The sequence below is a fragment of the Bos grunniens genome, chromosome 4, assembly GCF_055505025.1.
Source record: "Bos grunniens cultivar Pamir isolate PY7600 chromosome 4, Bosgru_T2T1.0, whole genome shotgun sequence".
NCBI lineage: Eukaryota > Metazoa > Chordata > Mammalia > Artiodactyla > Bovidae > Bos > Bos grunniens.
In genome coordinates, this window is record NC_141168.1 from 23,218,804 (window position 1) to 23,231,893 (window position 13,090).

Sequence of the window (13,090 nt, forward strand, 5' to 3'; positions counted from 1 at the left end):
TTTAGATTAAAACCTAAACTACCTTCTCAGTTTTAACCTAAAAATATATTTCAGTTAAATATAGGGTGATAAACAGCTAGCCATTTTAACTTTGAAAAAACATAACCTGCTGACTATTATCAGAGCCAGAAGGGCCCTCTAACTCCATCAATAAACTCTTAGAAAGTCAATTTACTGCAAAGCTATTTTCATAGACTCATTTCTCCTTCTAAAATTTTCCCTTGGGCTTCAATTTTCTCCTTTGTGAACATTAACGCAAAGGCAAGTAACTCTGGAAATGACTTTTGGTTTTTCTCTTTTTCTTTTATGGAAGGACTTAGTCATAAAAGTTCAAAAGAAAGGGGGCACACCCACTCACTTAGTTACTACAGATAGGAAACTCACCAGAAGGTACCTGCTATGACAGAATATCTCATACCGACCTCTCAGTTTCAATTTCAGAAGCAAGAAAAGGCCTGTCCTCATTGTACATCAGAAACAAAGTTGAGAAGTATTAGTAGCCTCAAAGCATTTTCAATCCTTCAGAGGACATATTTTTGAAAACAAAAAAATAAAAACTAGATTGTTGTTAAAAGCAATAGCAAATGTTGGAGAAAATGTGGGGGAAAAGGAACCCTTATATACTGTTAGTGGGAATGCAGATTGGTATAGCCACTACAGAAAACAGTAATGGAGATTCCTGGAAAAATTAAGACTAGAATTACCACGTGATCCGGACGTTCCACTTCTGAGTATTTATGTGAAGAATATGAAAACACAAATTCGAAAAGATATGTGCTCCCTATGTTCATGGCAGCACTATTTACAGTGGTCAAGACAAGGAAACCACTTAAGTGCCCATCAACATATAAATGGATAAAGAGGATATATGTATACACACACATCTTCTATTGTGTTTATGTATGTATATATATGCCTACAATGGAATACTACTCAACAATAAAAAATACATCTTCCTCACTTGCAAAAACATGGGTAGACCTTGAGGATATTAGGATAAGTGAAAAAAAGTAAAAAAGATAAGTAACTTCAGGATTTCATTCATATGTGGAATATAAAAATCAAACACAAATGATCAAACCGAAACAAAACAAGTAACATCCGCCTGCAATGCATGAGACAGCAGTTCGATCCCTGCGTCGGGAAGATCCCCTGGAGAAGGAAATGGCACCCCACTCCAGTATTCTTGCCTGGTATATCCCATGGACAGAGGAGCCTGGCAGGCTACAGTCCATGGGTTCACAAACAGTCAGACACGACTGAGCAACTAAACCACCAACCACCACAGAGAACAGAGTAGTGTTACCAGGGAGAAGAGAGACAGGAGGAGGGCAAACAGGTCAACCGGGTTAACCGGAGGGTGATGTATGGAAACAAATTTGTTGGGACTTCCCTGGTGATCCACTGGTTAAGACCCCACGCTTCCAATGCAGGAGGCCTGGGTTCAATCCCCGGTCTGGGAACTACATCCCACATGTTGCAACTATGACTTGGCATAGCCAAATAAATAAGAATATTTTTTAAAAGGAAAACTAATTTGTTGGTGATGAGCACACTGAAGTGCATACAGAAGTCAAAATACAACGTTGCAGACAAGAAACATACAATGCATAAACCAATGTTACCTTAAGTAAAAAATATTAGATTGTTAATTAATGTGAATTGCTTCTAATTAATATGAATCATCTAAGTGGCTTTATTTTCAAAGAAATATTAATAGAAACAACTTCTCTTTTTAAATATCTATGTGGTTACAAATTTTACATCAATTCAGAATCGTTCACAACTAAGAGATGATACACATAAATCCTTCTAGAATAAGACAGCACCTCTCCTCACAAAATCAGGAACTGTATATTTTAACTGAGTGCCTTGATATTTAATAACCACATGGTGGCAGACAGGAAAATTATAAAGCGAAATTAACCACACCAAAAACAAGCCCCTACCACTATAATCCCTAGGACTTTCTCGCCATTAAACATCCATCCAACTAGGAAGGATCTACTCAAAATGTGTATCATTTCAGTATTTCAAGCCATGAAGTCTTTTTCTTTTTTTTTTTTTTTTTTAAGAAAAGGTTAGTAGTGCTAACAGCTTATTAAATGTTTGCACTTTAATTAGAACTTATTTCTGTTCCTCCATTTAATAATAAATATGTCCACCTATATCCAAAATTCACAGCAGCAGCTCATTTGGTTGATTTTATTGTCAAGCTAAAACTTAACAGAGGTGATCTGAACTCTAAGTTGTAAATCTAATAACTAATATATTCACCCTATAACCCAACAGCTGGTACAGGACCTGTCAAAGAGCAGGTGCTCGTAAAAGTTGGTTAAATCAAACTCAGCTAAGAATGATCTGTCGAAGATAATGTGCCCTGAGTGAGAAAATGTAACGGAATAATGAATCAGGAATGCCTTGCATGGTAATTCTCTATAGTTCTAAGATCTGCCTGAACATACAGAAAGAATCATGAATGATTTAGAGGGTAGAGAAGTCAGAAACAGTCATGGTATCAAATGATAACCCAAGAGAGAAGACATGCAATTCAAAATAAAGTGAAGCTAACATCTAAGCAAAGAGGGAGGGAGAAAGCCCTGAAAGATAACAAAACAGACACACACAAAAAGGAAAAAAATTTAAAGACAAAATAGGTAGGGAGCAAATAATACAACAGAGTCAAGGACACCCTTTATGCACCCAGGGACAAATACGGTCACCAAAATCCACGGGTCTGAAATTTTCTCCCCAGTGAGCTAGAATGTCCAAGGAAGCAAGATCAAATCAAGTATTAAAGCCAGGATGCACGCAAGAAGTAAATGGGCTAACCGTTTTTAAAATAACTTTTTTACTCATTTCATCTTATAAAGGTATTAAGTATTCTTTTTTTTGAAAATATAAGAAAATTTAAATAAGCTTCCCTTGTGGCTCAGAAAGTAAAGAATCTCCCTGCAATGCAGAAGACCCAGATTCAAACCCTGGTTTGGGAAGATCCCCTGAAGAAGGGAATGGCAACCCACACCAATATTCTTGCTTGGAGAATCCTATGGACAGAGCAGCCTGGTGGGCTACAGTCCATGGGGTCGCAAAGAGTCAGACTCGACTGAGCGACTAACATGTATGCCTTTCAAAACAGTTAACAGAAAGGAGTCTTTCCATCCCTACACACACACACACACACAGTCATGCATACACACAAAAATGTACACATGCTTTTTCAACGGCCTCTGGAATGCCCTGTATAGAACATTAAGCCCTAGGTTCTCTGCGCCTTTGTGTGACTTCTTTCATTTTCTCCTACACTAGAAATCTGTTTCTGGGTGTTTGCTTTTGGATACCAACAACTGGAACAGTCTTTGTATTTGGAGAGACTCTCCATGATCTGGGTCAAAGCAGGAAAAAGAGGGCACTTCTTCCCGCTATACAAGTTGACATGTCTCAGGCTCCAAGAACTGGAAGCTTCCAGACAACACTTTGAATCTTGAGGAAATAAAGAAAGAGGGAAGTGACATTTAGAGATCATTCACCTTGAAAATTCAGCAACTGAGGGCATGATGTCACAACCCGACCAGACCCTTCCTGTGGCTTGCCTGTGATGTACACCCAGCTGCTTCATCTCCCGTGGTCCCTCCAGGGTTTTAGAGCCTGTCTATAGAGACTCACTTTCCTTAGATTCTGTGACCCTACTTGATAACTTTCCACTAAATTTCTTTCCTTGTTTATTACCAGGACTGACTCTGCTATTTGCAGTCAAGAATATTGGCTAAAACATCATTCTCTATAATAAAGAACATGTTTTATCTGCTTCTGTCTTCTCTGACTTTTCAATATAAAGATCTTTATATATATCTAGGTTAATAAATACAAAATTAAATGAATTAAACATATTTTCTCTATAATTATTAAAATCCTTCTCATTCATCTTAAGAATTCAGCATTCCTTTCCATCTCCAGCTTATCCATATTTCCCAGTCTCTACTAACTTAATATAGGGATATATATTCTATTTACTGTTACAGAGTATTCTTTAATCACATAGACCTTCTTTTTCAAAAAGAGTTTTCAGCTTATATTTCTGATCAAAATATTTCCAACTATTGCAAAAAACATTTCAGTTGTTTATATGCAAATTTACATATTTAATACTGTGAAGTCAGTCCTGGCAGCAGTTTCAAACTACCTACAACTTTATTGTTCTCAAGCTGCTAATTTTGGTTCCTATCTTACAGTTCATCTTTGAGCATTTTTCTCAAGAAAAGAATTCCAGGTTTGTATTTTGTGTTAATTTATATCTGAGAATGTTGCTGTGTTGCCTATGTACACTTGGCTGGATATAGAGATTTTTGGTCCCAATCCTTTTCCATTCCTTGTAGACTTTGCTCTCCTGTATTCCAGTATTTTATGTTAAGCAAATCCTGGTGAGCCTCACTGGTGCTCCTTTCTGTTTATCAGGACTAGTTTCAACTACATATAAACAGAAGACCCAAACAGCCATGACCTGAGTAAATCAAAAGGATTTCCTTCTTGTCATATAAAGATACAAAAATCCCATTCAGAGGTATAATGGAGGCTCCATGTCATTAAAGAGTTTACGATCTGATTTCCATTCTCAAGGTCACCTAGTATCCAAGACAATAGCCCCAGTCCAACTCCTTGACAGGAAGTAAAGGAAGGCAGGTACAGGGTAAAAGAGTGAGCATACCAGCTTTGCTGGCACGTCTGAAGAATGTTCCTATGAGTCCTGACTCAACATCTTGCAAGTAGAAGTCTCACTAATCACCTTCAGTTACACAGAAGGATGGCAGCAGGATGGAAAATGTAGTCTTTTTGCTGGATATATGGCCACCATGAACAAAACAAGAGTTGTCATTAAAAAAAGGAAGGAAAGGGGACTCCCCTGTCGGTACAGTGGATGGGTATCCACCTGCCAAAGCTGTGGTCCGATCCCTGGTCCAGGAAGATTCCACATGCCACACAGAGCAACTGAGCCCCCACGCCACAACTCCTGAAGCCTGTACATCTAGATCCTGTGCTTCTCAACAAGAGAAGCCACTGCAGAGAAGCCCACCCACCGCAACAAAAAGTAGCCCCCGCTCTCCGCAGCTAGAGAAAGCCCACGCACAGCGACAAAGACAGCACAGCCAAAAATAAATAAAAAGTAAATGAATAATTTAAAAGAAAATAAAGGTGAGAATGGGTTAGGTGGGCATATAACTATCTCTGTCAGAGAAAGGAACATAATTTTTCTCCCTGGTGCTTATTTCTTTGTTAGAATCAGAAAGCTTTTTATGAATTTAAGAGTCAGTTTTTCACTAATTTTACCTTGAATCATTTTGATTTGCAGACCAAGGTCTTTTTTTCTGTGTGAGTAGGTTTCTTTCTTTACACTCTAAGTACTGCCACTATTTCTCTCTGTATTAGTTTGCTAGGGCTGTCATCACGAAGTACCACAGGCTGAGCAGCTTCAACAACAGAAATCTGTTTTCTCACCCTTCCAGAGGTGAGGAGTCCAAGAACAAGATGTTGGCAGCGTTGGTGTCTCCTAAGGCCTCTCTCCTAGGTTTGTAGACGGCTGTCTTATCACTGAGTCTTCACATGGTCTTCCCTCTTCAGAAGTGTGTGTCCAAATTTCCTCTACTTATAAGGACACCAGTCATGTTGAATTAGGACCCATGCTAATAACCTCATTTTAACTTAAATGACCTCTTGAAAGACCCTAGCCCCAAATTTAGTCACAGGTTCTGGGAGTTAGGATCTCAACACATGAATTTTAAGGGGACACAATTCAACTTATAACATTATCATGTTAGTGTCATTCTATACAGCGCTTAAAATCATTTCATTGATCACTATTCTCCATCTTTCACATCTATTACCTTTCTTTCATCATCTTATCTTTTCCTTCTTCATAAGTTTCCCCTCCATATCACTGATTCAACTCTTTCAGTGTTTTAAAAAAGAATTTAATATTTTGACTATCAATATTTTGATATTGATATTTTGACTATCAATATTTTGACTTTCCTTACATTTTGTTCCTGCTTAGTTCTTTTTGCATCTCTCTCAATCCCATTCATAGGACTCCCCACTATCATTTCATAGAAGCTACACGCTTGCTGCATACAGCCACAGAATCTCAGTCATGTTCAATAATAAGCACATTTGGGTGACTGGCTGACTCAGGCTAGCCAGCTCAGCTGAACTTGGCTCGATTCCACATGACTCCTCCTCCTCTGGGGACCAACATCACCATGGCAGTGACAGAGGCATGACAGGGCATGCACCCTGGCACATTTCAGGCCCCTCGTGTTACATGCTAACAATCAGCAAAAGCAGGAGCCCAAGAATCAGAGACAAGGAAATACACTTCTCCCACTCAAGTGGAGGGGGAAGGCTGATAATTCTGAGCAATTACGTAATCTACATCATCTTGCATCTTTTGAGAAACCTTGAGCCTAAGTCTCCTAAACATTTCCTATTTAGCTTTATAAATCCTTTCCTTCAAATAAATGCTCTTCTTTGAGAACTCAATGTAATGCTTTTTCCCTTATGCTTACATGGGAAGGGGTTTTTATTTTTAATCCTTGCACAGGAACAAATCTATTTAGATCCACTATTTACCACCAGACACTCTGGGAGGAATTTCCTTAGCACTGCTCCCACCCACCACTTGACTCTCCAACAAGGCTATATTCAGATCCAGTGCTTAGATTAAGTCTAAGGTACATGCCCATAGCTTAGTTTGTGTGCCTAAGGTTTTCCAGTGCCCGTCTGCAGAAAAGAGATGGAAACTCCTCTTTCTCTGTCACGGGCTCTGATTGAACTGAAGCATCACACACAAAGTTGGCGATTAGGGTTTGAACAGGATAGGATTTTACAGACTTCGTTCCCAGCATGCACTGCTTCCAGCATTCCTCTCATCTACAGCCCGATGAAAAAGTGTCAGTAGTACAGAGCTCAACTCAACTGCCCCCTGAAGAATCTCACTTCTTCAGTTAGTTTAAGGCTATTTTAAACGATGTTGGGAGGACACACGCCATGCACAGCTATCCGACACACGTTAGTAACACCGATGTCCTACCATCTTACCATCTGGTCTTATTCCCTACCAGGTCTCCCCTAATTTAATAAATGTTCTGAGTCCACCCAGGCCCTTCATCACAGGACTGAGCTACACCCAGACCAAGGATAAAACAAGTGTTCTAACTCAACCTCGCCTGAACTTAACCCGGAAAAAGAATTATACACAGCTCTAAGTAACAATCTCCTAACTTCAGTTCATGTGCCTACATTTCTTAATTAGGAGGACTGCACTATCATTTTAAGGGTTTTTCTCTTCCTTCTGAGATACACCAGAGTCTCTCTGATCGAGTACATTAAAAGCCCACAGTAAGTGTTTCCTACGTATCTGTACATAAAAGGACCACAAGAAATGTGAAGTGAGGGATGAACAAACACTCAGTGTCAGCCTTTCAGGACGGGGCGCGTTGGTTATCACAAACCCGTCTTACATTTTCAGAGACAGTATGTTAAAAAGACAAGTAAAAAAAGCTACAACCATGTTCGGGAAAGCAAATAATATCCCTTAAAGCTTTACACGGCCACAAGACGCTGTGGCAAAGAGCCTTTTTGACTAACCTCATCCTCCCTTTTTCCTTGTTCTGCTGCACAACTCGGCTAGTGGATTTGATGTACAGGTGCCGATGCAGCTCGTCTATGAGAACCAAGTGGAGGTTCATCTTCTTGCTGTGCAGCTCCAGCCTAAGGTCACTCAGTCCTTCCACCTGGAGCAGTGGGCCCTCCAAAGACTCGACTGCGGACACCTGGAGAGGCGGAAGAAAACGATTCAGACAACAAAATAGCTCCACAATATTATAAATATGAAAGGCTGTTGGCTTAGCTGGTAAAGAATCCACCTGCCATGCGGGAGACCTGGGTTCAATCCCTGGGTAGGGAAGATCCCCTGGAGAAGGGAAAGGCTACCCGCTCCAGTATTCTGGCCTGGAGAATTCCATGGACTGTATAGTCCACGGGGTTGCAAAGAGTCAGACACGACTGAGCGACTTTCACTCTCATTTTTTCAAAGATACTGTCAAAAGAGTTTGTGAGAACCTCATCAGTACACAGGAGACTTTGAGTAAAATGTGGGTAAGCCTGGTTCTGCTCTTGAAGGGTTTAGCAGATATTGCTGAAGAAAACAATCATGATAAACACGAAGGCACCTCAAGCACCTCAACGTTGTATGTGCTATTTATTCCCACACACACCGCCTATCAATGGACACAAATAAACTGACTTCCCAATAATTATTTTTATATCCTTACAAGAAGTCCATGTACTAATAATTTAGACCAACTTTTAGTCAAACTTACCTTTTAAGATTAAGACTCAGTAAAAGCACACTATATCAATTTCTTTAAATAATTCTTAGGGCCATTATGAGTCAGAGCTTGGTTAGCCTAAGTCTACACACATACTTACACATGCTCAAGTCTCTCTGGCTCTTTCTCATATTCACATACACACAGAGGGAAAGGCAGTTTTACATGAAAGCTAATAGCAAACAATAGCAGTTCTCACCTCTCCTTGGACTGACTCAGTTTGACAGAAGAAATGGGATTTGAAAGATGAACAGAAGATAAATTATGAAGAGGGAGATTCTCTTGGTGTAAAGTGCAATTTGGAAGATTTTAAGACAAAAAGCACTGGGTGTATAAAAATGGTGTAGCAATACCTACAACAAATGGAGAAGATGAGGGACTCAGGGAATTTGGAAAACAAAGTGCTAAGTGCAAAGGAGGAAAAAAAACACAGTATGTATTATATAATCTCATTTATCCATATATATAAAATTTTATTTGTCTTTTTATATGTATAGGAAAAGAGAAACACCAAGACTAACAATAATAATGATAGTAGTAGTAATAATAAAAATAAAGAGATGACTACAAATGAAAACAGAGAAAAGAGCACTACCAAGCTCCCTCAAGGAATTAATGTTCAATGACTATTCCCTGATTTGGTTATACATCTAAATAGTCCTCATTCGTACGGATAAAGGCAATAACCAGTACCACTATGCATGTGCGTGCTCAGTCGCACAGTCATGTCCAACTCTTTGCAATCCCAAGGACTGTAGTCTGCCAGGCTCCTCTGTCCATGGGATCTCCCAGGCAAGAATACTGGCGCAGGTTGGTTTTTCCTTCTCCAGAGGATCTTCCCACCCCAGGGATCGAACCCACGTCTCCTGCATCTCCTGCACTGGCAAGTGATTCTTTTGCCACTGAGCACCTGGGACACCCAACCAAGGGCACTACTTCAGGGTAACTGTAATTATGGATATAAACATGCACCTTAAAAATCATGCATTTATACAAAAGCAATCAAGAGACAGTAGAAGTTATAAAACATCAGTGATCAAAAATGTTGATCACAGATCTATCCTAACATACACAGCAATTTAGAGGAGTAGGGAGAGCGAATATAGAAAACTCTGTGGCTGCCAAATACAAACCAGCCTAAGATAGGGAAGAAAAGGCAATGGCCTAGCCATAAATACATCACTTGTTTTGTGATGTGCTATAATCAAATGTCACTAGCAAATAAGTTTCCTTAAGTTAACCAAGACAGAATCGGGGAATGAAAGAGTGACAAGCCCTGGGCCAGCTCTGCCCTCTGAAGCCTGCCAGTTCCTGTTCACACTGACTTGCAACAGCCCCTGCTATGGAGACCCTGTGCCTGGTGCAAGCTGCGGGCAATTCCAGATGGAAAGACTGCCTGCCTCACGAAATGACCAAAGTGTCCCCAAGGAGGAAAAACAACAACAAATTCATTTATACTTATGCTCCAAAATGGATTTTTAACTCAGGTCTCTAGCAGAGAAAAGAGGATGCATTAACCTTTAGTGACATCAAGATCCAGAAAATGAAAAATAATTTGGTAAACCACTGGCCCATCATGCAGCCTTATCCCTCAAGGTAATTAAATCCAGCTGAGATATTTAAGCTTAAAAACCACCCACTGCACAGCCACACTCAATTTGCTTGTAAGAATCTGCATGAAGATTTTTTTTAACCCAAACAGCTCATGTTCCAAGTATAAAACTATACGACAATGTTAACTTTCAAAGCTGCTTAATTTTTCTTAAATATAGCTAAAGCACTTAGCACAGTGCCTGGCCTATACTGAGTGCTCACTCAAATTATTTTTAATAGAACCTATTTACCACATGGACAAAGCAACCTCAGAGGGTGTTTCCAACATGTTTTAATGCAGTCTTTGCAGTAAAGTGCTGTTTCCATCATGGAACTATTATTAACCATACAGACTACAAATTTTCTGAATATGTTTTCTTGACCCAAAATACAAGTACAATTAACATAGAATCAAAAATAGTCTCAGAACTTCAAAGATTTGAAAACCTTACCATGAATAACCTCTATTTATGTACGAAGACACAGTGCTTTATTTCCTGGCCTTCACAAATGAAAAGTCTATTTATAAAGCTATAATTATGGAAGCTAAGCAAAGCCAGTGTCTTCCCCGACTCTAACCTTCCTAGGTACTCAAAACAATTTGAACAAAATAGTTGTAAACGCATATATTTGATCTCTAGAACATCAGTTTAGAAACCTGACATTTATCTTCTGTGGTTTTAAGTAACTTGTACCATAAAGCTTATGCATAAGCAAAACTTTGTAGGCAGCAGTGAATCCAACCACCACTTTTAATGCTGTTATACTGAGGGGTCGGATTTTTAGGTATTTCCTAACATTCAGCCTTTACTAGAAGAGAAATCCTTAAATATCCATCTATAGGGCTTTCTCAAAATGGCTCCGTGGTAAAGAATCCATCTGCCAATGCAGAAGCTGCAGGTTTGATCCCTGAGTCAGGAAGATCCCCTGGAGGAAGAAATGGCAACCCACTCCAGTATTTTTGCCTGGGAAATAGCATGGGCAGAGAAGCCTGACAGGCTACCGCCTATGGGGGTCACAAAGAGTTGGACATGACTGAGCAACCCACACAGTTAGAAATGTGTCTAACTACTGATGAAAAAATATCACTAAAGGATTTTTTTTCATGTATGGGAAGTGGTCATTTTATAAATTATTCCACATTCTCTAAATTTAGTGATCACAGAGCACTTTTTAAACAACAGGTTGATGAAACCTCAACAGAAATTCAGGAGATGCAGATGAATTCCAGTGGACAGCAACAGGTTCACTCTTTGAGAAATAATCAAAATTCGATTCAAAAGTGTGACATACAACACTGAATAATGTCACAAATATATATTAAAATTATAGGACAAGACACAGCAGGTGAAAAGTAAAACAGACAACATACAGTCGAATAGTTCACTGGAAAATGCTGTCTATTTATCTCACAGATATCATACCATGAATTTATGTACCAAATGATCTCCACCATGACCTCTCAGGTACACCACACCACGTCTTAGAAGACAGATTACTAAATAATGAACCAACCAGATGTTATTTGGAAGCTTTCTTACACATAGTTTCAGAAATAAATCAGTATGGGGAAGGCATAGGAAAGAGAGAGATATCAACAGGGAATTTTTTTCAGAGAACACCTATAATAATAAAATAAGAACAGTAACATTCTAACTCACCAGAGTGAGAAACTACTCATACAGATAAATCTATTTTGGAGTTGAAAAGAAAAATTTCTTTTAGGACTATGAACGTAAGCAAACATCAACAAAATGTTTTAACACATGATATAGAACAGGGCAGTATGTTTCACTATTAAGAACTTGTCCATTTAGACCAATGAGGACCTACCGTACAGCACATGAACTCTGCTCCATGTTATGTGGCAACCTGGATAGGAGAGGAGTTTGGGGGAGAACGGATACATGTTTAAACATGGCTGGGCCCGTTCGCTACTCACCTGAAACTACCATAACACTGTTGATCGGCTATACCCCAGTACAAAATTAACAGCTGAAGGGAAAAAAAATCCACTTAGGAAAATAAGTTCTGAAAAATATTTCCATAACTCAAGAAATAGGTCAAAGGTACAGTTAAACTTGGAGAAGGAAACGGCAACCCACTCCAGTATTCTTGCCTGGAGAATCCCATGGACAGAGGAGCCTGGCGGTTTGCAGTCCATGGGGTCACAAAGAGTCAGATGCGACTGAGTGACTAACACAACAGAAAAACTGTACACAATCAAGAACCGTCTGGTGTTTTCCAAAAAAAAATTTGCTTGAGTTGAGAGATGAGAACTACAGTGCCCTTAAATGTTCTTTCCCAGATAACTATTTCTCAATTGCATTTTAGTTTAAATTAGAAATAATTATTTCATGGTTAAGTGTTTTCTACCAGCCTGACTCAAGCTGATTAGGTAAAAAGATCTAGTTTTGTGCTTAACATGAACCAATGGAAATGTCTTTGAGGAACACCAGAGTTGGCCATTCTCAAACATCTGCTTCACTGAAAAAAAATGCTGAGAAAGAAACCACTGATATTTATTTTTCTGGTTGGGAGAAGTGAGATACACAAAAATGAATGACAATAGCAACTTTCTAAACAGAACTAAGGTTCAAGCCAAACAACAAAAGCAAACAAACCAACAACAACAAAAAGAAAAGCCTTTTAAATACAAGCCAAAGAATCCAACCTGATAACTAAACCATCTGCTAGCTAATAAAAATGCTTATTTTGACAACAGTGTTACCTAAAAGAGACAAATGTGTTGCCACTGTTGAGTCCAAAAGAAGTATTTCCTTCAGGACTCTGACAATTACATGGTTCCAAAATGTTCTATCACTTTCCAATAGGTCAGTAAGTCTTCCTTAGGGAAGCATTTTTCTAGTTAAACAATATAACCATTCTGAAAATGTTACTGTGGCCCAACTTACAGATGTAATAGTAAGATATAAAATTAGACTATTTCAGAGAATTGATTTTGTCCCTGCCCACAAGTATATAAGATACAAGTCTAAACAGTCTCAACTAAATGACACCAAAAATCTCTGGCTATGAACAAAAGAAACATGCCTTGGGACCCAAGATTTACTCAGTACCCAGGTCACCAGTCTGCACCACTGGGCTGCTGA

At 39.0% G+C, this 13,090-nt stretch overlaps 1 protein-coding gene across 8 annotated transcripts in view; it reads right to left on the reverse strand.

Annotated features, from left to right (window-relative positions):
- Positions 1-13,090, reverse strand: part of EXOC4 (exocyst complex component 4) — an 802,504-nt gene that overhangs the window by 738,939 nt on the left and 50,475 nt on the right. For all 8 annotated transcript variants that reach the window (XM_086395578.1, XM_086395579.1, XM_086395580.1 and 5 more), the window contains one exon: positions 7,642-7,826. In XM_086395578.1, coding sequence (XP_086251704.1) covers positions 7,642-7,826 — 185 coding nt within the window. The remainder of the gene's footprint in view (positions 1-7,641; positions 7,827-13,090) is intronic.